This window comes from Tupaia chinensis, unplaced genomic scaffold, assembly GCF_000334495.1.
Source record: "Tupaia chinensis unplaced genomic scaffold, TupChi_1.0 Scaffold000296_1, whole genome shotgun sequence".
Classification (NCBI taxonomy): domain Eukaryota; kingdom Metazoa; phylum Chordata; class Mammalia; order Scandentia; family Tupaiidae; genus Tupaia; species Tupaia belangeri.
This window is the reverse complement of record NW_006159784.1, coordinates 2,146,564-2,171,200: the sequence shown is the minus strand read 5'-3', so window position 1 is coordinate 2,171,200 and position 24,637 is coordinate 2,146,564. Positions and strand designations below refer to the sequence as shown.

General features: G+C 39.1%; 1 protein-coding gene and 1 pseudogene across 1 annotated transcript in view; both read left to right on the top strand.

Moving 5' to 3' along the window:
• NCKAP5 (NCK associated protein 5) overlaps window positions 1-24,637 on the top strand; it is a 732,277-nt gene that overhangs the window by 516,091 nt on the left and 191,549 nt on the right. Inside the window, exon 8 of the mRNA XM_027772766.1 lies at window positions 2,042-2,158. Coding sequence (XP_027628567.1) covers window positions 2,042-2,158 — 117 coding nt within the window. The remainder of the gene's footprint in view (window positions 1-2,041; window positions 2,159-24,637) is intronic.
• LOC102472842 (succinate--CoA ligase [ADP-forming] subunit beta, mitochondrial pseudogene) lies at window positions 22,032-23,804 on the top strand (annotated as a pseudogene).

The following is a 24,637-nucleotide window of genomic DNA, read 5'->3' as shown; positions in this document are numbered from 1 at the left end:
AACGTCCTATGTACAAGCTTCACCCAGTTAACTAAAAAAAAAGGTGAAGAAAGTATGAATGGTGCAGCCAGACACACCTTAGACCATTTCTTCTTTTTAAATAGAAGTAATACTACTACATATTTTGATGCTTGCTCAGGTAAAGGCTCAGAAGGTAGACCTCTTAACTTCACAATTAGATATTTACAAGGTTATGGAACAGATTAAATCACCTCTATGACCCTTGTTTAGGCACTGGGATTCTGAGCTGCTGACTGTTGTATTCCCTTGCTTGAAAAGCCGTAAGTAAACTTTCTAACTCCCCATGTTGGAATACACATATCTATAAACTAGAAGTATTGCAAAACTTAAACTTGCTTTATCATTAAAGACTAGAACTAGTCATCATCATTCCTGTTAGCAAAATAATTACAAACATTTATTAAACTTTTATATGTGGAGCTGTGTTAGGTGATGGGATAAAGAATATAAAAGCAATATACTTGTAAGGTTATTTATTTCAGTATCTTCTTGTGCTTACCTGCTGAGGGACATACTGTCTTTTTTTATATAAATTTTTTAGACTGATTTTATTTAACTTTATTTACTCATTTTAATTTTATCAGAGAGGGACAGAGTGATAGAGAGGCAGAGAGAGAGAGAGGGAAAGTGAGAAAGTAAGCTGCCAGGTCTGGGACTCAAACCGCGGTCAGCCATGTGGGAGTCCAACGCCCCTAGCCACCATGCCACCTGCTTGTCCCATGGACATGCTGTCTTATTGACAAGATAAGTCCACAGCACAAAAGCTATAGTCAGGACAATGCAGTATGTTCTACATGTCATAGGGGAGGCTTTGAGGATTTACTGGAGTTCAAAAAGAAAACAGCCCTTTGGGGATCCCAGGTAAAGCATCAGAGAGATAATAAAGTTTGAATGGGATTTCAATCAAAGAGTCAAAGGGGAACTGAAGAAGGAAACACAGATGAGAAGTAAAAGTGATGGTTAGGGAGGAAAGAGGGTGGTAGGAATACATAGAGCTTTCAAGACCAACAAGCAGAACCTTGTTCTCTGCATAGTGAGAAAAGGTTTGTTTTGTTTTGTTTTTGTTTTTTGTTTTTGTTTTTGTTTTTTTTGGTTAAATCAAGAAATAGTGAAAGTTCAAGTTTAAAATGTAGGAAAGGATCAGCTTTAATGGGATCTTGAATTTGGGTTTTATTCTACTGGGTCTTTCTTAAAGCTCATTGAAGAGGGTATGGGCATTTAACATTTAAGTCCTGCAAGCCCCTTTATCAAACAGGTCAGTTTGGAAGGTAATTCCTTGGTGGAATGCCAGTGAGTCCTTATACTCTCCTGTGTCTGCTCTCCTCTTAGGAACCAGGGATTATCTCTTGATTATTCAAAAGAGTTGCTTCAAAAGAATGCCAAGGGAGGGGATACTGCACTTCTTCCACAGCACTGAGGCAGACACACCCCCAGAAAATATGGAAACCCACTAGTTCAGAGGATGGACAAGTTACAAGTGGCCTTTTAAAAAGCCTTCACTTCAGTGTTACTTCTCTCCTACTAAATGCCTCACTGCCTCTATCAACCGTAGCTCAGAAAATTTCAACTCATTTCCATAAATGACAACAAAAGATTCCATCAAAAGTGATAGTTTCTTTAGTTCATCAAATCTCTATTCACTGCAGAAACACTGTTGTCCTTGCGGTTTGTGCTTTATGATTGCTTTTATGAAGACAGTGAAAAGGTAAAATATATAGGTGGAAACTTAAATTGACTTTATATCACTAAGATTTACTGTCTTCAAAAATAGCATGCTAGATTAATGCATTTGTGATTTCAAGGTACTTTAAAAAAAATTGGTCTTCCCCACACATAATAATCCTATCAGACAATGGTCTGTGGAAGAAAAAAGTCATGTGTGATTTATTTCTGGGGACTTCGGTGAATAAAAATACTATGTTTTACTAATGTGTCTGAAATATCATGTAAAATACAGTTACAATATGCAAAGATGTCTTTCAGTTACACACTTTTTCCCCCTTTGATGGGTGTATTGTAGGATCTGAGGGAGGAATGTGTAAAGTTGAAAACAAGAGTGTTTGATTTGGAACAACAGAATCGAACGTTGAGCATCCTGTTCCAGCAGCGAGTCAGACCAACTTCTGATCTGCTCCAGGTATGTGTTCATGTAGAAAACATTCTTTGCTACTGAAATTGACAAGAAGTTACTTAAGCTCAAAGTTACCAACATCTCTAGGGGCAAGGCATATTGTATCAGAACCCTGATTCTTTCTTCTCTCAAGGGATGTCATTAAAATGGAATGTCTCTTAAATTCTTGACTTTTTAAAACTACGTGCAGACAGAGAAATGCATAAACAAAGAATAAACAGGTAAGAGGGACAATCAAAAGTTGTCCTCTATTAAACTAAATGGTACAAGGAATGGAGTCAGAAAATAATTGATTGCTTTGGGGACCAGTATTAATACACTTGTATTCCATGATAGGCAAGAAGGAGTTTTGTGTGATGCCCAAGCTCATTTCTTGATTTCAAACTCTCTATAATCAAAAATACCGCTGGGGTTTATTTTGCTTTCATTGCAGTTCTCCCTTGCAATACACCACTTCCTGTATTCCTTTTCAGTGTTTTTATAGGTTCTCTTTGTCTAAATGCTCTCACTGAACTTTTTTTACTCGCCTTCATAGCGTGGAAAGTCAACCATTCCAATCATTTTGAAGCCCTCTCTAACAAAGCACTAGAGAATATATCCCACTGTAGGGAAACACGTGAATTGGCGCAGGGGTCTAGAGTGCTGACCTTTGCTGCTTCCGATTTCTTGATCCTATTGATGTGCATATTTGCTCAAACAAGCTCCCATGGGCTTTGCTCAGAACCCTTCTGAGGCCAAGCTGTCAAAGAATACACGGATTCACAGGGACAGTGCACGGCTTACAAAGGGTAACCCACAGCTGCTTGGTGTAATTGGCTGAGAGATGTCCTTCTCCAACCTCTGATCATCAGGATTACCCTGACCAGCACTGTAACCACTAGCCATATAGGGCTACTTAAGTTTTAAAAAGGTAAGTTGAAATTAAGTTTCTTTGTCTAACTAGCCACATTTTCAAGTATTCAAAAACCACCTGTAGTCAATGCTATAGTATTAGTGCACAAGCAGATTATTTCTATCATCATAGAAGGATAGTATCTTTTCCAAATGGTCAAGATTCTGTTACCAATTTATCCTCTGAATCTTGGCATATATATCTTAGGATCCTCAGAGAAATAATAGGAAATTGTTTTTCATTTTAGAGGGAAATCACATATTTGGCAATGCTGAACATCCAAATGTAATTTGCCCCCCAAATTAAAATAAAACAGTTCTCTGAATTACAAAATAGATCTCATCTCTTAAATTAATTTCCTCTTTGCTTTATCTGTTAGAACATAATTCATAATTCATGATTCAAAAACCGTGCATATTGGGAGTAGGGGGTGAGTCATCTACCTGGTCCAAACCACTGTAAGTGTTTGTCACAGGAGAGCGCTTATATTTCTAAAAAGCTGTATTCCTTTTGAAATCCCATAATCAGGATTCAACATTTGACTACTTTTAACAGCTGTTGCATGTTCATGAGGCTTTTCTGGAGCTACTTTTAAGGATCTACACTCCCTGTTTATAGATCTCAATAGTTTGTTTACACGGTAAACACATGTGCTGTAGATATTTCAGTTTTCTCATTGGCTGTCACAGATTCCTTAAATCCATACCCAAATGGCAGGAGATGATGTGTATGCTAACAGTAGAATTCAGTGTTTGTTCGTTGGTTGTTTACAGTAAACAAAGTTCATATTACTCCCCAAATAGTCCTCACTTCCAAGAGCCACTCTAATTTAAGTAATGATTATAAAAAATGGGCTGTTTATAGTTCTATGAAGAAGAATGATAGAAAGTGTGATACCAACCCTCTAATCTCCTAGAGCTCTCAGTCACAGGCAGAAGTTGCTGGCTTTTCTAAAAGTATTTTAATTATTTGACTCATGACTTTTCATTTTCTGATGTTAAAGTAAAAGCTGTCTAAGCTTGTTTTACACCTGTGCATGTTCAATAATTATTTGTTCAGTGGAATAAAGAATAAATGATGAATGCACTCTGGAGAGTTATGTGGCATAAATGTGAGAGAAGTTCATGCCTCCACCTCTCCTTCTGAAGTCTGCCTATCTTTCATGGATGCTTGGACACTCCATGATTCTATCCCAGTCTATTTGAGGCTGTAGCCAGTGGAAACAGCAAACTCACCAGTGTGCACTGAGTCCCACATATAACTGGTACCAGTGGACTGCAGATTCGGTGCAGCAGATTTCTAAGTATTCTCCTGCATGTCTTAGAAAATAGCACTAGCTGTCATTTACTAGTATAGACTAGTGATTCTCTGCAATGTGAAATAGCCCACCTGAAGAGACAACATCATTTTAAGCCCTCTGTGGTTTTAGTAAATAAATTATAAATACTAGAGAAGAAATAATTTATAAACAACAATCAATTTTTGTCTCTTAAACAGAGACAATAAAAGGTTACATGGGGGAACAGCAGATGGCATAATGGTTACATCGCTGGACTGCTACATAGTAGGCCATGGTTGGAGTCCCAGACCTGGTGGTTAAAACCCATGCTTGGCACATGTGCATACATGCCCAATATCCTGGGAAGAAAATGAAGGAAAAGGGATTGCAACTTGGCCATCCCTTCTGGGGGATAGATTTCTTGCTTTCTGTCTTTCTCTCTCTCTCTCTGGCAAGTGTACAAATCCTATAGCAAAACTCCTCCCTCAAAAAAAAATAATAATAATAATAAAATTACGTAGAGGGGCCAGCCAGTGGTGTAGTGATTAGGGCACTGGATTCTCACATGGTGACTGTGGTTCAAATCCCAGACCTGGTGGCTCTCACTCTCAGTCTTCCTCTTCCTTTCCGTGTGTGTGTGTGTGTATGTGTGTGTGTGTGTCTGGTGAGCACACATGCACTTTAGCAAATTTTAAAATAATATTAAGTAAACTTTTTTTAAAGTTTACATGGATATCATTTAACAAATCTTTGTATAGGAGAAAAAAAGGGTCGCTACGAGGATTAATTGATAGGTCCTGACACACAAAGGGAACTAGGTCTAAGAAGGGAAAAAGGAAGGGTAAAAGTAAAATAAAATTGACAGTAAACTTCTCTATTGATTCTGTTATCTAGAATAAGATCTCTGGGACATATAGTGGTAACATATCAGTTAAGGAGATTTTGTATTAAAATTAACCATTTGAACTCAATGCCAAAGAACCAAGGAGCCAATATAACAAATAAAATCCAAATGTAATCTTCTTACAGGGATGGGAGTCTGTAACTAATCTTATTTGAACCTACTTAGCCAGATTAACCAAAGCTCACCATTTCCTCCTATAAATCATATTAAACAGCACCCTCAACTTACTGAATGCTGGCAGCTAGTACAAAGTTCTCAGCTAAGAACACTTATTTCACTTATGAGTTGAATCGAATGCTCACCAAGAATCACTTACGTTTGTTACTCAGTATGTTTATATGATAGTATTTGTAATGGTAATTATGTAATTTAAGAAATGTTAATAATATAATTTTATGCATATTACATAAGGTGGGGACCAGCAGTTGGCATAATGGCTACGTTGCTGGACTCCCATGTAGTAGACCATGGTTCGTGTCCAGGATCTGGTGGCTTAAATTTATGCCAGACATGTATGTGTGTGTACCCAAGATCCCAAGAGGAGAATGGAGGAGAAGGGATTTTGGCATGGCCATCCCCCCCAGGGGGGTAATTTCTTGCTTTCTGTCTTTCTGTCTCTGTCTCTCTGGTGAGCACACCCGCCCTATAGCAAAATCCTCTCAACAGCAACAACAAAAAATCCATATTGCATAAGGTGATGAACTATGATGCAAAAATAGAATTGTTTCTATAAAATAAATTTGAGTGTTTCTGGGCCAGCAGGTGGTGCAGTGGTTAAGGGTGCTGGACTCCCACATGGCCGACCATGATTTGAGTCCCGGGCCTGGGAGCTTGCTTTCTCATTTTCTTTCTCTCACTCTGTCCCTCTCTGGTCAAATTAAAATAAATTAATAAATAAAGTTAAATAAAATTATTCTTAAATAAATAAATTTAAATGTTTCAAAAACTTCAATAAAGGCAAGTCAGTATAAAAAAGTTTGTGATCAAATTAAATATAGCTATCAAACTGTAAAAAAAAATGTGGAGAGAATGGTTTGTATGAAATGTAAAAGGATTCTAAATGCAAAATGCTCCTTAAATTATTTTAAATTATATTTCTATTGTTATATAAACGAAACTGAAAATAATAGGCAAAGTATATATTTGATTTAAAGAACAAATGAGATGGGGGCCAGCAGGTGGTGTGGTGATTAAGGCTCTGGCCTCCCACATGGCCTAAAACAGTTTGAATCCTGAACCTAACAGTTTGCCTTCTCACCTTCCCTCTTGCTTTCTCTCTGTCTGTTTCTCTGATGAGTGCACATGCCATATGACAAATTAAAAAATAATAATAATGGGGAGCTGCACTTGGTGTAATGGCTATGTCACTGGACTCCTGTGTAGTTTACCACAGTTTGAGTCCCGGACCTGGTGGCTTAAACTCACTCCAGGTATGTGTGTGTGCATGCCCAAGATCCCGAGAGGAGAAGGGAGGAGAAGGGATTACGGCATGGCCATCCCCACTCAGGGGTGATTACTCGCTTTCTGTCTCTGTCTCTCTCTGTCTTTCTGGCAAGTGCACATGCCCTATAGCAAAAACCTCTAAAAAAATAATAATGAATAAAATTAGGTAAATTAATATATTAAATGAAAGCCTTTCAGGCAAAAAGGCAATCTCGGCCCTCCCAAAATGTGATTAAACAAATACATAATGTTTACCAATTGTCAGATACTATTCTATGACCTCTACAGTATTCACCAATTTAATTTCTGTTACAACCTTGTGAGGTCAGACTTATCACTGTACCCATTTAACTAATAGGGACCCTTATGCACCCAGAGGCTAAGTAATACAGCTTGTATTTGACAGTGGGAGGATTTAAATCAGAAACTCTAGTGAAATCAAGCCCCTCCGTTTTGCATCCATCTGGTACTCCCTCTGCATGGAACACAAATGAGGAAGAGGTCCATTTTTTTGACTCCCTACTCCACGTGACATTTTGACTTAACTGGCTCACCTGTGATTGAGTGGGATCAAAAATTTTCTGCAGTGCAGTCACAGTGAGGAACTTGCTGTATTTACACGTTTATAAAGGGCTCTTGATTTGTGGAATCTAAGATTTTCCCCTCCCTGTGTGTTCTGCCTCTGTCTTGTTTTGGACAATTGTGTTATCATTATCCTGATATGACATTATTCTTAAGTTTTCAGTCTAAGACAGTTTTTTCATTTTTTATATGATATTTCAAAGAGCCTTACTACCCATATCCTTAGACCAAGATAGAAGGAAGAGAATGTTACAGTGTAGATTATTCACATAAACAGTGGAGTGTCTGACAGATTAGTACAAGGTGCAAAAAACTGCTGTCACTTCATAGAGTGCAGACTCTTTTTTCTTTGTTGGTGTATTGTTTTATATTACTTCAGGTGAGTTGAGAGGGTTTTAGAGTATTACTCATTCTTATGATTTATTCTTTCCTCCTCTAAGTCTTTATTTTCAAATGTAAATTCATCCATGAATCCGACTTAGTGGAACACTACACACTCACCACTCTGTCTGCAGACAATGCATCCCACTCTTTGAGATCTGGCCCAGTGTGGCCAACTCTCAGGGGCCTATCAGGGTCACAGAGTCCACAATGGACTTTCTCCTTGCTCCTCTTCATGTAGTACTGGTGATCGGTGCCACACAAGTAGCCTGTGGAATTGTGGAATCCTAGTCTCTCTTCCTAGACAAGGTTATCCGGTGCAGACTCCAGGAATTAGGGATTTCTTAGTAACTTTTCATTTCAGCTAAAAAAGAATCTCTTTGGAGACAAGAACTATACTGAATGTTGTTTTCACCACCCACAGATATTATCACTTCATAATATATATTTAGTGTATAGTTGCCAATAATGTAACAATTATGTAATTTTTTTCTGGAATTTAATTTGTTGGGAAGAGATTATATCTCCAGGAAGATCCTAATCTTCTTAGTGAGAACACCACACCTATTTCTCTCTATTTCTCTGTATTTTTTGTATCAACTCCCCTGCACCTGAATACCCAATTCATGTATTTAATTCTTTTATTTATTTCTGAGAAGCAGAGTTTTTAGGCATTTCCATTCTTTATATGTTAGGACATGCCTTTACTTAGCGAACCCAGTCATACAAAACTACCCAGAAATGAACAGCCAGGTGGAACAGCCAATACTGAGGGGTTTTCCCTATGATTTTTGGTCATTCATAGAAATTTGAAAACATCAGACTTGTTACACATATTTGCATGTGTATCTTTCCTTTTAAAAAGATCTACATAACTGCCTTGGGGTACTTTCAAAAGTATGTAGTTCAAGTGAGATGAAAAGAAGAGATCATTAAAAGTATGCTATAGTTTGAATTTGTCCTTGCCCCACATTCATGTATTGAGCCATTATAACAGATTGAGAGAGTGAAAACTTGATCTAATTATCAAAGGGAGGAGCCTTTGGGAGGAAATCAGAGATTGGATGGTTGAGGATGGGACCCCCAGGACCAGCAGTTGGCGTAATGGCTATATTGCCGGACTCCCATGTAGTTGATCATGGTTTGAGTCCCAGATACAGTGGCTTAAACTAATGCCAGGCACATGTGTGTGTGTGCCCAAGATCCTGAGAGGAGAATGGAGGAGAAGGGATTGCGGCGTGGCCATCCTCCCAGGGGGTGATTTCTCGCTTTCTTTCTCTCTGTCTCTCTGTGTCTTTCTGGAGAGTGCAAGTGCCCTATAGCAAACACCTCTCAAAAAAAAAAGAGGATGGGACCCCATGATTGAATCCTGATAGATTTTAAGGAGAAGAAATGAGAGAGACAGACAGATAGACAGACTGACTGACCAAAATGAAACACAGGCCATGATCTCTGCATGCATCTGCTACTCTGTTCCTGTCAGCAAGTTGTGACATGGCCAGCCTGATGCCAGCTTCACGTCTTTGGACATACCAGTAACCAGAATCATGAGTCAATAAACCTCCATTTCTTTTTTTTAATCATTATTTATTTTACTTATTTATTCATTTATTTTAATTTGACCACACACACACACAGAGTGAGAGAAGAAAAGTGAGAAAGTAAGCTGTCAGGTCCGGGACTCGAAACATGGTAGGCCATGTGGGAATGTCCAGTGCCTTAACCACCATGCCACCTGCTGGCCCACCTCCATTTCTTCATCACCAAGTCTCAGGTATTTCTGTTAGTAGCATAATCTTGGACTAGACATAGAATGTTAGAATGATATAATGAAAGCAGTAACAAGTAGGGATAAAAAATAAGGGTAAGAGTGAAAAAGAGAGAAGGTAAAGGATGAGACAGTGATTCTTACATTTTGCTAATGAAATCTTTTTATTCTCAATAATCAGGGCTTCTATTGAGTTACAAGCTAAGGAAGAGTTAGGTAAAGAGGCAAGCAAATCCACCCAAATTTAGAGTATCTTCCTGGCTCCCTACACTGCTAAGATGTAAGTATGCCTTATGAATTTCTGCAGTTGCTTAGCTCTACCCCTGGGCTGCTTGTGTGTTAGCCATGAAGACGCCTCCAGCCCTGCCCTTCTAGCCTGATATCTAATCTAGAAAAACCCACAGAGTGGCAAGAGAAGACATCCAGTAATGCTTCAGAGATGCTGAGTAATGTCAGGGCCCAGATGGCAGGATTTCCACCGGCAGTGACTCTGCCATCCTGTGTCACCGGAGAACCTTGGTAGCTTCATTATAGGCATGAGTCAGATGTGAGACCATATGGAGAATGTGTAGCAGGGCTTCTGTCTCAGGCACTAAGCACTGGAAAGGATATTAACTCATCAGAAACACAGAAAAATACCTCTCCAAGAGGTAAGGGACTCTGAAGGTTCACACAGTTTCTGCAAGACAAGAGTTTTCCATGATGAGATGTAATACATGTAGCACATAAAGCTTGTTTGGGCTCCAGAGCAGGACAAAAGATGAAAGAATCATCAGGGTTATGTTAAGATGTGCTTTCCTCTCTTCATAACACGTACAAGACCCACTATGAACTTGCTTCACACTCAGCAGCTTCATTTTTCTCTTTTTTCCTGACACAAATTCTTTACTCTAGCTAAGCAGAAATCCTTTCACTCCACAGAGCATGGCATAGGTTTTCCTTCAACTGCTCCATTTTGTACATAATTTCTTTCTTCAATATGTTCTTCCAATCCTACTCACCTTATCACTCTTTCATTCAGTTAGCAAATCGGGAGCACCAAAAGTATGTTAGCACTGAGGATTCGGTAGTAAAATGCATTTTATTAACTGCTTGTGGTCTACAATTAAGCCTGAAAGTTAAATGATTTAGTAAGAGACATAATGGAGTGTTATCGAGGTGGGGCTGGGGGCCTATATCTTTTTGCAGAGGCCTTGGGGAAGACCTGGAAAGACTCCATGCCACATTGTGAGTCTTGGTGGACAAGAAGAGTGTGAATGCCAGCCAGGAAAATTGACTAATGCAAAGGCATAAGAAAATCTCTCGGGAACCTGCAGTTAGCATAATGGCTATGTCACTGGACTCCCACGTAGTCGACCGTGGTTCGCGTCCTGGACCCGGTGGCTTAGACCTCACGCCGGGCACATGTGCGTGTGCGCCCAAGATCTCAAGAGGAGAATGGAGGAGAAGGGATTGCGGCGTGGCCATCCCCCCTGGGGGGTGATTTCTCGCTTTCTGTCTCTATGTCTCTCTCTTTCTGTCTGGCGAGCGCAGGTGCCCTATAGCAAAAACCTCTCCAAAAAAAAGAAAGAAAGAAAATCTCTCTAGTCCATCTAATTCTGTTTCTAAATGAACTTATTTGAAAGTGATCCTGAAATAAAAACACAACCTCCCACTTCCTCAGTCTCCTACACATACCTTATACACTGGATCCTAGAATGTGTTGATGTGCTGTTTTATAAAGATGCTACAGACATTTCTGCATACTTGCTTTTCCTTCATTTCCAAAGCAATTGAGGGATATCTCTGTCTGCTATTGTCTGGCTTCAGGAAATACCTGAGACTGGGTGATTCTTAAAGAACAGAGTTTATTTGGCTCACAATTTTGATGGCTAGAAAATCCAAAGTACACAGCTGGCGTCTGGCCAGCTACAATATGGCTGACAGGAATAGAAAGGTGCGTTCAGAGAAAGAGAGCAAGTGAGCAAGCTGGGGACAGCTATCTCCCTTTTATACCAGCCTGCTTTCAGCAGAGCTAAGCCTGTCTCAGGAGAGCTACAACTTGCTTAATTCATAAGGCTGCCTTAATCCATTCCTGATTCTGGTGCCTCCATAATCTGGTCACCGCCACTAGACCTCACCACTTCTCAACACTATTACATGGAGGACCAAGTTCCAAAACATGAACTTTTGGGGAAGTAAACCATTAGTCAAACCATAACAAGGGGTATGTGTTTTGTTTCCTACAGCATCCAAAGATCACTGGTCCATGGATGTTGACTGAATTCTGCTCATGATTGGATTACTGTCAGCGTTACTATGGAGGGTGTAGAGATTTGTGGAAACCTCAATCAGTATTGAGTAAATTAATGACTGAGTGAGCTTCCACAATGAAGGAAAATCTTGTGGCAGAGGCGATAGAGGGAGATACATTTATAGACCAGGTGACTGCAAGGAAGGAAATAAGAGAAGAAAGTAAGAGCAGTCCATGAATCATATAAAGAAGGTAGATTTTGAAGTACTGCATTTAGATAAGTCATGGTGATTAGGGAAACTTATTTCCCCTTTTAATAGAGTCTCAGGTTTTTGTTACTGTTAGCTTTGTTTTTCTTTTAGTTTTTGCTTTTGTTTTATCTCTTATTGCCAAGGAAACCTGAGATGTGGATTCTGTCTTGGAACTGTTGCTTCCCTACAGCTGTAGAGAATTATATTCCATGGGTAGGCCTTTGGTACTGGTCCCATATTGTTTTTTGGGTCAAAGTTTTTATCTCTCTTATCCCAATCATCCCCTTTTAAAAAATTTTAGATTGTCTAGTGGAAGGTACCTGATTTCCTGTTCTTTGTAGCCTCTGAAATTAGATTATGTCCTATATACGTATTATTTGCTTCCAAAAGCACCAAGGTTGGCTGTGCATAAACTGTCTTGTCACTGGAAAAAAGCAAAAGTCTCTTGCCCTAAGATCAAATACCTAAAAGGCTGAGTGCTAAATGAAAGAGGCTGTATACTCGACTGCTAGCTCTATCCAACTTTGGCCACAGGTAAGGGTTTGACCACAGCTTTAGAAATTTTAAGAAACTAGCAACGCTGATTTGTGTGTGCAATCTCTCCGTTTTTAAACATTGGTTGATACTTGCTTCAACTACTTCATAAGACTGAGGAAGCCCAATAAAACATCTGTAGGCCAGGGGCCAGATGGTGGCACAGTGGTATAACACAGTGCTCTGCAAGGCAGACCCACTTGGGAAGGTTGCTAGTCCACATCTGGAGACCTCCCAGAGTATTCTAGTCACTTGTGCATCCATGATCTGGGCTGGCTGAGACAAGGGTTGGGTACCTCTCTGTTGGGGGTACGGTATCTCTCTTTCCTAAGATAAGCAAGCTTAAAAAAATGGGGGGCCAGGATTGGCTCACAACCAGTTTTTCTTTCTCTGCCCTAGAGATGGTAGGTTTTTCATTTAAATTGTAGTGCATGTGCTCAGAACACTAGACCTGACAATTATATTTCTAGCAGCCAGAATATATTGCTCCATCCATTGTTTTGATGAGTTCATAGAGCACATACTGTGTGCTTGGTGCTGTACAAGCTCCTGAGAGTGCGGAGGTGACTGAGCACAGACTGCAGTGGAACTACCATTTACTAAGGAGACATGATATGAACAACCAAATGCAACGGAAACATTTACCATCAGAGGTCCTCAGAAGAAACAGTGATGAACACTGAGGTGTCAGGAAAGCCTTCTAGGAGGTGGTGACAGCTAAATTGGACTTTGAAGGATAAATATGAGTTCGTTAGGGTGACAAGGTTCCAAAAAGCAATTCATAAACTAAATTCAGGACCAATACTGAGTACTGGGATTTATACTCACATTAATCCCTTAGCTTGACTTTAATCATAGCTCCAAAGTTATAAAATCATCTTAGCCTGATTAGGTCTCTCTCTCTCTCTCTCTTAAGTTTATTGATAACATAGAAAGAGGGAAGGAGCATAAGGGAAGGAGGATGATGGGGAGGGAAGGACTTCTGACAGGGTCTTTTCATTCCACAATCTATCCCCAAGTCCTCCAGCTAACCAGGATCCTGGATGCACCCAGGTCAGCCCAGGATCCAAACTCTGGACCTTCACATAGAACTCCAGTGTCACACAGTGGCTCTCTACCCCTTGTGCCACTGTGGCTGGTCCACTGTTATAGCCTCATTCAGCCTTTCTAACAGTATCAGATTCATTCACTGAGCTCTGCAGAAAAACAAAAACCCTGAGGAGTATCATGCTAGTTGAATTCTCTGTCACTGTGACCTTCAACAACAATCTTTTCTAGCATTTTATCTGAGAAAAAAATCTAGTTAAGCTGAATTAAGAAAGCTGATGAAAAATGAGCCCTCTGAGTCTGAGGTTTGTTTTAAGGATTTTAACATTAAAGAGGTTCAAAACCTGAACATAAATCAACATTATATTGCAAGAGACTAAGTGATTGAAATGTAAATGCAGAAAATGTACCTTGTAGCATGCAACATTCAGGCTGTATTTTTTTTTTCATATTTCAAACACATAAGAAAACCTGATTATCCTTGATTTAGTAAATTTCATGCAGTAAATGTTTATCATAGTAACCTTAAAAGCTTCCCTAGTAAAAATTATTATTAAGTGTTACATTTTCATGAGTTTTGGGTAAAGGTAGGGGTTTGGAAATGCAAGGGCTGGAAAGCACTGAGAAAAGAATGGTGATGTTTACCTGGGGATTTGATTATGCAGATTGGAGTGTTAATTTCTTGGCACTCAGAGTTGCAGAATGTCCATCGCTATTGTGGATGTCACACCAGAGACATCTTACGCCCTCTTATTCCTGGCACAGAAAGACTAAGTAACCCAAACTCTGACATGAAAGACCAGTGTTTCCAGGAGTGAAAAGTAATTCTGGCTTTGTTCTGTCACCTCTCTTGCCTTGAGAGTGCACTTGTCTGAGAGCTGTCTTGATGCACCTGGGAACAGCTTTCTGGAACTGAGCAGTGATCTGCAATCTGCCTCAGCTCTCCAGGAGACTCCGGAACAAGGCTTTAACCTGTCAGACTGAGGGGAAGAAGGACATCTTTGAAGCTCTAAATCCTGGCTGCAAGGGTTAGAGTGCAGGGGTAGAAGTAGGAAAGGCACCAGGGAGCAAATAGAAGCTTCTAGGATCTCTTATTAACAAAGCTCTCCACGAACATGCTGAGCCTCCTTAGGGAGGGAACTTCAGGCAGACCACTGAAGCCCAGTGCTGCTCAGGTTGGTCAGACCCTAGAGATAAGTGGGCAGTGTGCTGGGCTGTGTGCAGCTGCTCAGAGATATGCTGGGCATGGGCTCACAGTAGCCCAGATGATCAGAGGGGTGGAGATAAATATTCCCAGTGCAAAATGCACTCCTGTCCTCAGCCATTGACTTGCAGCTTTTACCTGGCTGCACCAGAACACTTGGGACTGGCATTAAGAGCAAAAAGCATCATACTCCCACCTACTACCATATACACAAAGCAACTCCTCAAATACTCTGATGGAAATCTCTAGACAGGTGAGGTGGTATGCATCTTTGTGAAACTGGGAGGCCTAGGAAATATTGCTGAGTCTCATGTTCATAAAGCCATCTCCCTACAATTGCATCCTAGCAGTTTTTTCTGCCTTTAAATCAGTTTGTATCTCTTACCTGGGTCAGTTTTTTGTCCACCACTGCCATCTCCATGTCTCAAAATTGAGAACTAAAATAATGCCTGATTTTTTAAGAAAAATCTGAAAGTCGGGGCCATTTGCTTACATAAAGGCTCACCAGAAAGAAGGACATTAGTCTATGTTAGGAGGCTGATGTCCCCTGACTCATGGGTGACAAACATATCAGCACCACCTCTAGCCACGTGCTGTGGTTGAAAACTCTGTGCCATGTCCTACCTCACAGGGAGGAGGATAGAAGGAAAAAGCAAAGTGATGAAAGTAATGAAAAGAAAAGAAAAAATAGAGCCTATGAAGAGGACTTCAGTAAAGAAGTGCTCCATGCGATTTCATCAGTTCAGCAAGTGCTATATTGAGGCTGCAAGGTCTATTTCAGGCACTGGGTCGTGAAAGCACCAATCGTGGTCATACCTGGAGCTTTCCAAGTATTTTATCTTGTAGTCACATTAATAAAGCTTTGCGATCACACGGTACCTTATTAGCAAGCAGAAGTCATCTCGCTGAGTCTTTGCCATAGGCCTAGGGTATTATTGTTCTTCTGCAAATGGGAAGATGAAGCCCCCGGAGGCTACTGCTGCTGCTTAGTCAGGATTCCACTCCTGGTCCAGAGCCTTCTGCCTAAAGTACCCAGTGCCTGCTTACACCCTCATTTCTAATTGTTGTCTTCATTTTTTTCCAGGACATGTATAGGGGAAGAATATATAGTAGCTTTCAGCACACCAGCCAATTAGAAGACGTTTAAGGATCTGTTTGAACTTGGCAATGTACTATGATTGGGAAAAAAATCAAGTTAAATACATTTAGTTGGTGTCCTAATACTCTGAGTTATAGACAACACCATTGTGAGCGTAATAGTTATTTCCCTGAATAAGGACATGAATCTAATAACCTAGTAACATGATCAAATCACTTGTCCTGGAAACATGTTTATGCCAAGAAATAATCGAATCATAGAATATTGTATCTCAACTTTCAAGATGGTATAATCTACTCCATCTCCTCCTGTCCCTGGTTATCTGACACTCACATTGACCCGTGCCTTCTGCAAGGTCACACAGTATGTGTAGGGCAGACAGGGCCTAGAATCCAGGAGTCCTGATTTTCATTGTTGTGCCATGGGGGTATTTGGTTTTAAACTTACCTAAGTTAAGAAAGAGGACGAGGCCAGCATGAGAAATGTGCTTTCTGCATAATGGCAGCTTTGGGAAATGGGTTCAATAGAGTGGACCAGCTGAACGCTGATCTCCAAGGAGGTCCATTGGAAAGGTCTGGAGAGGCAGGAGAACAACTCTGTGCAGAGAGGCAGAATGACCTCTAAGACTCAAGCAGCCTCGGACTCAAGTCTCCTCTACCACAGTTTGGTTGGATAGTCTGGGGCAGGCCCTTAAAGTCCCTAGAACCTTAATTTTCCATCTGAACAAATGAAGCTTTAAAAGGGTGTCTAAAATGTCTGGCATAATTACTATTGCATAGGAAAAGCAAATGAGTGCTGTGGTTCTTGCCTTTCTCTTCCTGAGAGGTCAGTGGCCTGCATCTGGATGTCCAGGGACTCTGGCCATGGGGGAATGAGGTATTGGAACCAGAAGACATCGTATTCAGTCAGTCCCTTTTCACTATTGATTTAACCTTTCCTGGGAATTTCTTTGAATTCTCTAGGGATATGTAGCTCTAGGTAGATCCTTATGGGCTTTTAGCTCAGCAACTCAGAGTGAATGTTTTGACAAGAATACATGTATGAGATGTATTGGAGTTAGGTATGTTGGAAGTACTCTGAAATTAGTTATCTATCTAATTTGGTGTGTAACTTTCAAAGAGAGGGGGTCATGGTTGACTGACAGAATGTTTTGCACATGTAAGCAAGGCAGGGTTTCTCCCCACATACAGAGAAAAATTTGTTTGTAACCCTGTGAAGCCTGTCTGTTAATTTTCTTAATTAAGAAATTAATCCTAAATATTTAGCCCATGATGATGATCTTCACAGTAACCTTTTATCTTCCTATTCATACACCTTGTGGTGAACATTTTCTATTTTCTGACTTCTTTCCTTCAGGCCTGTTTTGAAATCTTTTTCAAGTATGCTAGGACCTACCTTTGTAAACTCTAAGTACAAAACTGCCTAAAAGAGCGAATTGCTTTTATCTTTTCCTTTTTATGACTGCTTTTCCCTCCCAAATAGCTAAATAGTGAATGGGAGGGGATAAGATTTGTATCATGGGAATCATATTGCATAATATGTATATTTTTGTTGTGAAGAAAATCAGAATTTCAAATAGAAATCATTGTGAATTTTCTGATGCATACAGATGTTTTCCAATAAGCCTTGTTCATATGTCATTGTTACATTGTACATTGTTCAAGGCTGGCATTGAGATCCTTGAATTCACGTAAAGCTCTTATAACGATGTGAATACAGAAAGCCATTATCATTAATGTTGCTGCAGAATTTACCCTAAAAGCAAGGAAAGCCAAAATGAAATAGGTATCTGTAGGCTGATGTCCTGATGCAAAATTGCGTTCTCATTACAATAGTATGTATATCCATAGCTAAAAAGAAAAAAAAAGCTGACTTATGTAATTCTGTGTCAAAACGGAACATTAGAAATGTGTGTGTGCCCGTTGTGCATCTGGCTGGATTACCACAATTGGCTGCTCACTAAGCTACTAGACTGTTCATTTTAGTAGCTATACTTGGCCTCCTTTCTCTGATCAGACTCCAAAAGGTAGAAGATTAACATAACATATTATTAGTTTGTGACTCCTCAAAACAATTTCCCACTGTTTCGTAGTCTTTAGTTAAAAGAAAGCGTTATACCCTTTTTGTACATAGTTGTGACCTGTTTCTGGAAAATAGATGTATCACTTTCATCCACCCAGTAAGATTGCCTGGTTTCTCTTCCCACTTAATCTACCCCAGTTCCTGAAAGATCAGGCAACGACTGATCTTCTGTCATTATATATTAGTTTTGCCTTTTCAAGAGTTTAATATAAATGGAATCATATAACATATACTCTTCAAGCGTGGTTCAGTAGTACTGAGGTAAACATGATGCTGATGCACATGGAAAGGTTCCAGGTTCATGACTGGAGACCTCCCTAGGTACACTAGGTACACACATGCCCATGATTCAGGGTCACAGTGCAGACACACTGTTGGGGTGCTATCTCTCTGTCTCACTTCTGGAAGAACTAAATAAATGAAGTTAAAAATTCTCTCTCTCTCTCACTCTCTCTCTCTCATATCTGGCTTATTTTGTTTACATATGTTTGATATCCAGCCATGTAACTCAGTGGTCCACAACCTTTCCAGTACCAAGGAAGATAATCCCTCCATTGTCAGCCCAAAGGGAGGTTAAGATTGATCCTGTGATGACCCAAGGACGCTGCATTCGGCATGCACCTCATTTCCACCACTACCACAATGCAGTATACAATGAAGCAGTCACTCAGCAATAGGATTTGCACCTCCTTGAGAATCCAATACTGCCACTGATCTGACAGAAGGCAAGCCCAAGCTGCAATACAAGTGACGGGGAGTGGTTGCAAACAGACAAAACCTCACTTGTTCACTCACCACCCACCCCTACTGTGCAGGCTGGCAGATTGGCACCAGTCAGCAGGCCGGCCCCCAAAAGGACACACTGGATTAGGGACTCTTGATATAGCTATTATATTGAGTCCTTCCGGGATAATGTCTGCCTTTTTATTTTTTTTTTATATGTCATGAGTACTTCCTTGAAAGTACTGTATTCATAGAAAATGGCCATAAGTTACAGGACCAACTTTTTGGCTGTGTCCTTGTTAACATTTAAAATATTGTCCTTGGGCTTGGTATACAGTATTGCCAAATCAGAAGATAGGTATAAATCTTCCAATTTCAAGTTTAAAGAAAATGACATACATAGAAAACGTAGAACAAAGGCCTTGTTCTATACTACCGAATTAGAGTTAAATGTACCAGGATTCAAAGCCAGTCTTAGCTACTTATTAATATCATGCCCTTGGGCAAATAATTTCATCTCTCTTAACTTCAGTCATCTTTTCCATGAAAAGGGAAAAACCATACTGACTTCTTGTTGTGTATGTTTTAGACTTAAATGAGCTAGTGTATGTAAAGTACTTAGTACAATGTAATGGACTACCAATAATAGCCATTTAATTATATTATTTCACTATCATTATTTTGCCCCATGTTTTACATTTTTTATTTGCATTCCTCACGATGCTAAATGCACTTTGGACATTTAATTACTTTTCATTGGCCTACATTTTTTAACATTTTCTTGATTATCTTAAGCCATTTTGTATATACTTACAAGCTGTTGTAATATGACCCCATTTTATTACTCTTTAAAAATACACAATTGAAAGCAAGCAACATTTGCATGGCTTGAAAATTTGCTCATTTCATGCACATTCATAAAGTACTGCTCCCATTATTCCATGAAATAGCAAAATGTATAAGGCAGTGTATAGAAGCAGGTGCAATTTGTAAGAGGCACAGTGAAGCCACTGTTGTTCCTGATTCTAGCTACATTAGACGCTGTAATAACCATTCTAGATGTTAATGCAGTTCTGCCACTTTCTGAGTGCTAAGTTGAGTGGTCCTGGGCAAGTCACTTAAATTCTTTTTTTTTTCTTTTTTAATTATTATTTTTTTTTCTGGAGAAGTTTTTGCTCTAGGGCACATGCACTCACCAGAAAGAGAGAGACAGAGACAGAAAGCAAGAAATCATCCCCCGGGGGAATGGCCATGCCGCAATCCCTTCTCCTCCATTCTTCTCTCAGGATCTTGGGCACACACGCACACACGTCCGACATGAGTTTAAGCCACCGGGTCTGGGACTTGAACCGCAATTGACTACATGGGAGTCCAGCAACATGGCTATTATGCTAACTGCTGGTCCCATGACACTTAAATTCTTTAGATCTTTCTAGGTAAAATGAAGGATTTGGCCAAGAAAAAAAGAATCCTTTTTTCTCTTATAGCTTGATTTATGCTGAAAGAGATAAGTAATGGGAGGGGTGAAGAAGGACTCATTGAATGTTAAACTTCAGCATGAAATAATTTTTAAAAAGGTGAGTTCGGCTTTATACCTAGATTTAAATCCCAATTCTGAAACTTTACCTCTAAATTCATTATATCAAATTAAATTTTTATTACTGAAAAATAAGGAGATTTTCATCAGGAAGAAAGAAATTGTGATAAATTCCTGAAAATTTGTAAATTAAGTTCACTAAAATAGACTAATATTAAAATAACTTACAAAAGTCAGTGAGTTTCTTATCAATAACAATCAATTGGAAAACATAGTCAAAAAATATCTCATTCATCATATGAATAAAAAAATATAAACTAACTGACAATAAACCTAATAGAATATAAGTAAGATCTAAATAAGTTAAACAAAAAATATTTTAGTTAGAAAAGAGGGAAGAAAGAAAGAAATGGAAATAAGTTGTATATCGATGAAATGAGAAAAATCAGTGTTATGAAAGTGGTAAGTGGACAGCCCAAATCTAAAATTAAATGCATTTTCTTTTTAATTCAACAGAATTTTTGTTATTTTATTTATTTTTATTTTTTTGCCATAGAACATGTGTACTTGTTAGAGAGAGAGGGAAAATGATCAATCACCCCCAGGGAGGATGGCCTTTCTCCTCCATTCTTCTCTTGGGATTTTAGGCACATGCACACACACACATGTCAGGTGTGATTTTCAAGACCAGCTCTGGACTTGAACTATAATCGGTTATTTGATAATCCAGAGCCTTAACCAGTATGCCACCTGTTGGTCATGCACCTTAATTTTTATGGGACTTGTCAAGCTGATTGTAAAATACATGAGAGGTTTAAAATGTTCTCAGTTGGGACTAGCAGTTGGTGTAATGACTATGTCGCTGGACTACCATGTAGTCGACCGCAGTTCAAGTCCCGGACCCGGTGACTTAAACTCATGCCAGGTGCATGTGCATGTGTGCCCAAGATCCTGAGAAGAGAATGGAGGAGAAGGGATTGCGATGTAGCCATCCCTCCTGGGGGAGGGGAGTGATTTCTCACTTTCTGTTCCTCTGTCTCTCCGTGTCTCTCTCTCTGTTTCCGGCAAGCACATGCACCCTATAGCAAAAACCTCTAAAAAAAAAAAAAGTTCTCAATTAGCCAAGAAAGCATGAAAATAAAGAGCTATACAAAAGTGGAGGCAGGAGGTGGTGGTGATGGTGTAATTACTCTATAATACTTCAAATTACACTACAAAATTGTAGCAATTAGAACAGTATGGGTTTAAACCAAGAGGAGAGAAATTTATTGATAGAAGAGACTCAAAAATAGGCCATTTTTGTAGGAGAATTTATTTTATGATAAAAGTAGTAGTAGGGAATGATGAACAATGCAGGGCTGGTTGGGTGACATTTGGCAATCCATTTGAGGATAATAATAATAATAACTAGTGCCCTACCTCATCATAAAGAGATACATTTTTACATGGCTTCATATCCTAAATGTACCCAAAAATCCTAAACCTAAACACAAGAAAAACAGAAAACACTTTTTTTTTTTTTTTTTTTTTTTTTTAGTGTATTGGGTATTTGCTCAAACAGGGCACAAAACCAAGAAATCATGAAGGAAAAGATTAACTTTGACTAAATCAAAAATTTTAAACTTTGAGTTACCAAATACTTCATGCAGGCACTTCAAATAGTTTGTGGAAAAGTGAAGTTAAAGCATGAGTATATTCGGTGGCAAAAAACTGAAGCTCAGGTATACATAGTTTTTTGTAATAGTCATCTTCCATGAACTTTGTGAAGATCCCCTCTCATATATAGGCAAAGATAGGCAAGAAACTAGGAAAAAATTTTTAAATAACAGTAATGAAAAAACTCTAATATATATGTAACAGTAAGAAGCTACAATTCTAAAGTATAAATGAGATCTTCAAAAAGTTCGTGGAGAATCAGAAATGGTGGCCTCCATGTCCTGCAGCTGGTTGTTGTCTGCCACCACCCTTAGGAGCCACCAGTCACAGATAGCCAGCAGGCTGCTGCCAGGATCTGGGAAGTTCTGGATTATTCAATAACTGTGAACTCCAAGCACAACAGCAAATGAATCTCTCACTACATGAATACTCGAGTATGGATTTCCTATAAGAAGCTGGTGTCTCTGTTCCCAGAGGATTCATGGCAAAGTTACCAGATGAAGCTTATGCAATTGCCAAAATATTAGGTTCCAAAGATGCTGTGAAAAAGGCATAAGTTTTAGCCGGTGGTAGAGGAAAAGGAACATTTATTTGAAAGTGGCCTCAAAGGAGGAGTGAAGATAGTTTTCACTCCAGAAAAAGCAAAAGCTGTTTCCTCTCAAATGATTGGGAAAAAGTTGTTTACCAAGCAAACAGGAGAAAAGGGCAGAATACGCAATCAAATATTGGTCTGTGAGTGAAAATATCCTAGGAGAGAGTACTACTTTGCAATAACAATGGAAAAGGTCATTTCAGGGGCCTGTACTAATAGGAAGTTCACAAAGTAGTGTCAACATTGAAGATGTTGCTGCTGAAACTCCTGATTTTTTTTTCTTTTTATTTTTTATTATTTTTATTTATTTATTTTTTGGAGAGGTTTTTGCCATAGGGCATGTGCGCTTGCCAGACAGATAGAGAGAGAGACAGAGAGACAGAAAGTGAGAAATCACCCCCCAGCGGGGATAGCCACACCGCAATCCCTTCTCCTCCATTCTCCTCTCGGGATCTTGGGCACGCACGCACACGCGCCTGGCGTGAGTTTTAAGCCACTGGGTCCGGGATGCAAATCGCAGTTGACTACATGGGAGTCCAGTGACATAGCCATTACGCTAACTGCTGGTCCCCTGAAACTCCTGATGCAATAGTTAAAGAACCTATTGATACTGTAGAAGGTATCAAAAAAGGAACAAGCTGTCCGGCCTGCACAGAAGATAGAAATTCCAACTAACGTTGTGGATTATACAGCAGAAAACATGGTCAAGCTTTACAACCTTTTTCTGAAATATGATGCAACCATGGTAGAAATAAATCCAATGGTAGTTGATTCAGATGGAGCCATGTTGTGTATGGATGCAAAGATCAATTTCAATTCCAATTCAGTCTATTGCCAAAAGAAAATCTTTGACCTACAGGATTGGACCCAGGAAGAGGAACTAGACAAAGATGCAGCTAAGGCAGATCTCAACAACGTGGGCCTTGATAAAAATATAGGCTGTCTAGTAAATGGTGCTGGTTTGGCTATGGCCACATGGATGTACTAAAACTTCTTTGATGTTGGTGGTGGTTCCACAGTTCATCAAGTAACAGAAGAGTTTAAGCTTCTTACTTCAGACAAAAAGGTGCTAGCTATTCTGATCAATAATTTTGAAGGAATCATGCTGTGTGATGTTATTGCATGGGGTATAGTCATGGCAGTACAAAATTTGGAAATTAAAATACCTGTTGTGGTACATGAGTTGACAATGCTAAGGCACTGATGGTGAACAGTGGACGTAAACTTCTTGCTCGTAATGACTTGGATGAAGCTGCTAAAATGTAGTAAAGCATTTTGAAATAGTGACGACCTTAGCCAAGCAAACCCATGTGGATGTGAAATTTCAGTTGCCCATCTTATCTGAGAACCTTGTGGAGGCTGAAGGTGTTGAATGTGCTATAATTGTGAAGAAAACTGTGTTCTGTGGTGGTGTTCTTTTTCTTTTTAGTGTGTGGAAATTGTAGTTGCCAATATAGGCACACAAACTTTTACAAGTACTTGATCTACATGTAATTTTCATATTCAAATGGACTGTTTGTATAAGGAACATACAATGCAGGTTTCTAGTTTCTTTTTGTTGTAGCTTTTTTCACTTCTACAGACTGTCACTTGCAATATGCTGCTTATTATTGTTGGATACAAAGTTCTTCATTGATAAGAGTCCTATAAATAAAATAGATATGAATAGAAAGATTTATTCTTTAGTGTTAAAAGTATACTATATCTAATATTGAGCTTCATTAGTAGATTAGTGTATGAAAACAAAGTTTTATATAAGAAGTGTTTATCTTTAGCACTAACTACATAATAAATGTATCAACCATTCTTTATAAACAGAACTTTTAAACACTTCCCATAATATTCTTTTAAGTATTTCAATGAACTGTCTTAATAATTATTTGAACATTGATGTAATCATTATAAAACACTGATAACTTCGAGTCTTCCTGATTGTGTAGTATTAAGAAATACCTGTAGGTTTGTATCAAATACTGATACATTTGCTAAAGACTTGGTAGACAAAATTAAGAATGATTTAAGTTAGTAAAAATCTCCCAATGTTATTTGGGTTAATTTTTTTTTGTTAGTTTTTAAGTAAATACAGTAAAAACCAATGTATTCATCATTGCAATAAATAGGTCTAAGGAACCACTTTGTAGGTCATATATTCCTGAGCATGACAGCACATATTATGAAGTTACCATAGTTAGTTAACTGGATTCTTATCTTGTATGTGTGCCACCTGGTACATCCTCTAAAGAACATGAAGTATTCTTTTTGTCTCCTGTATGTTTAT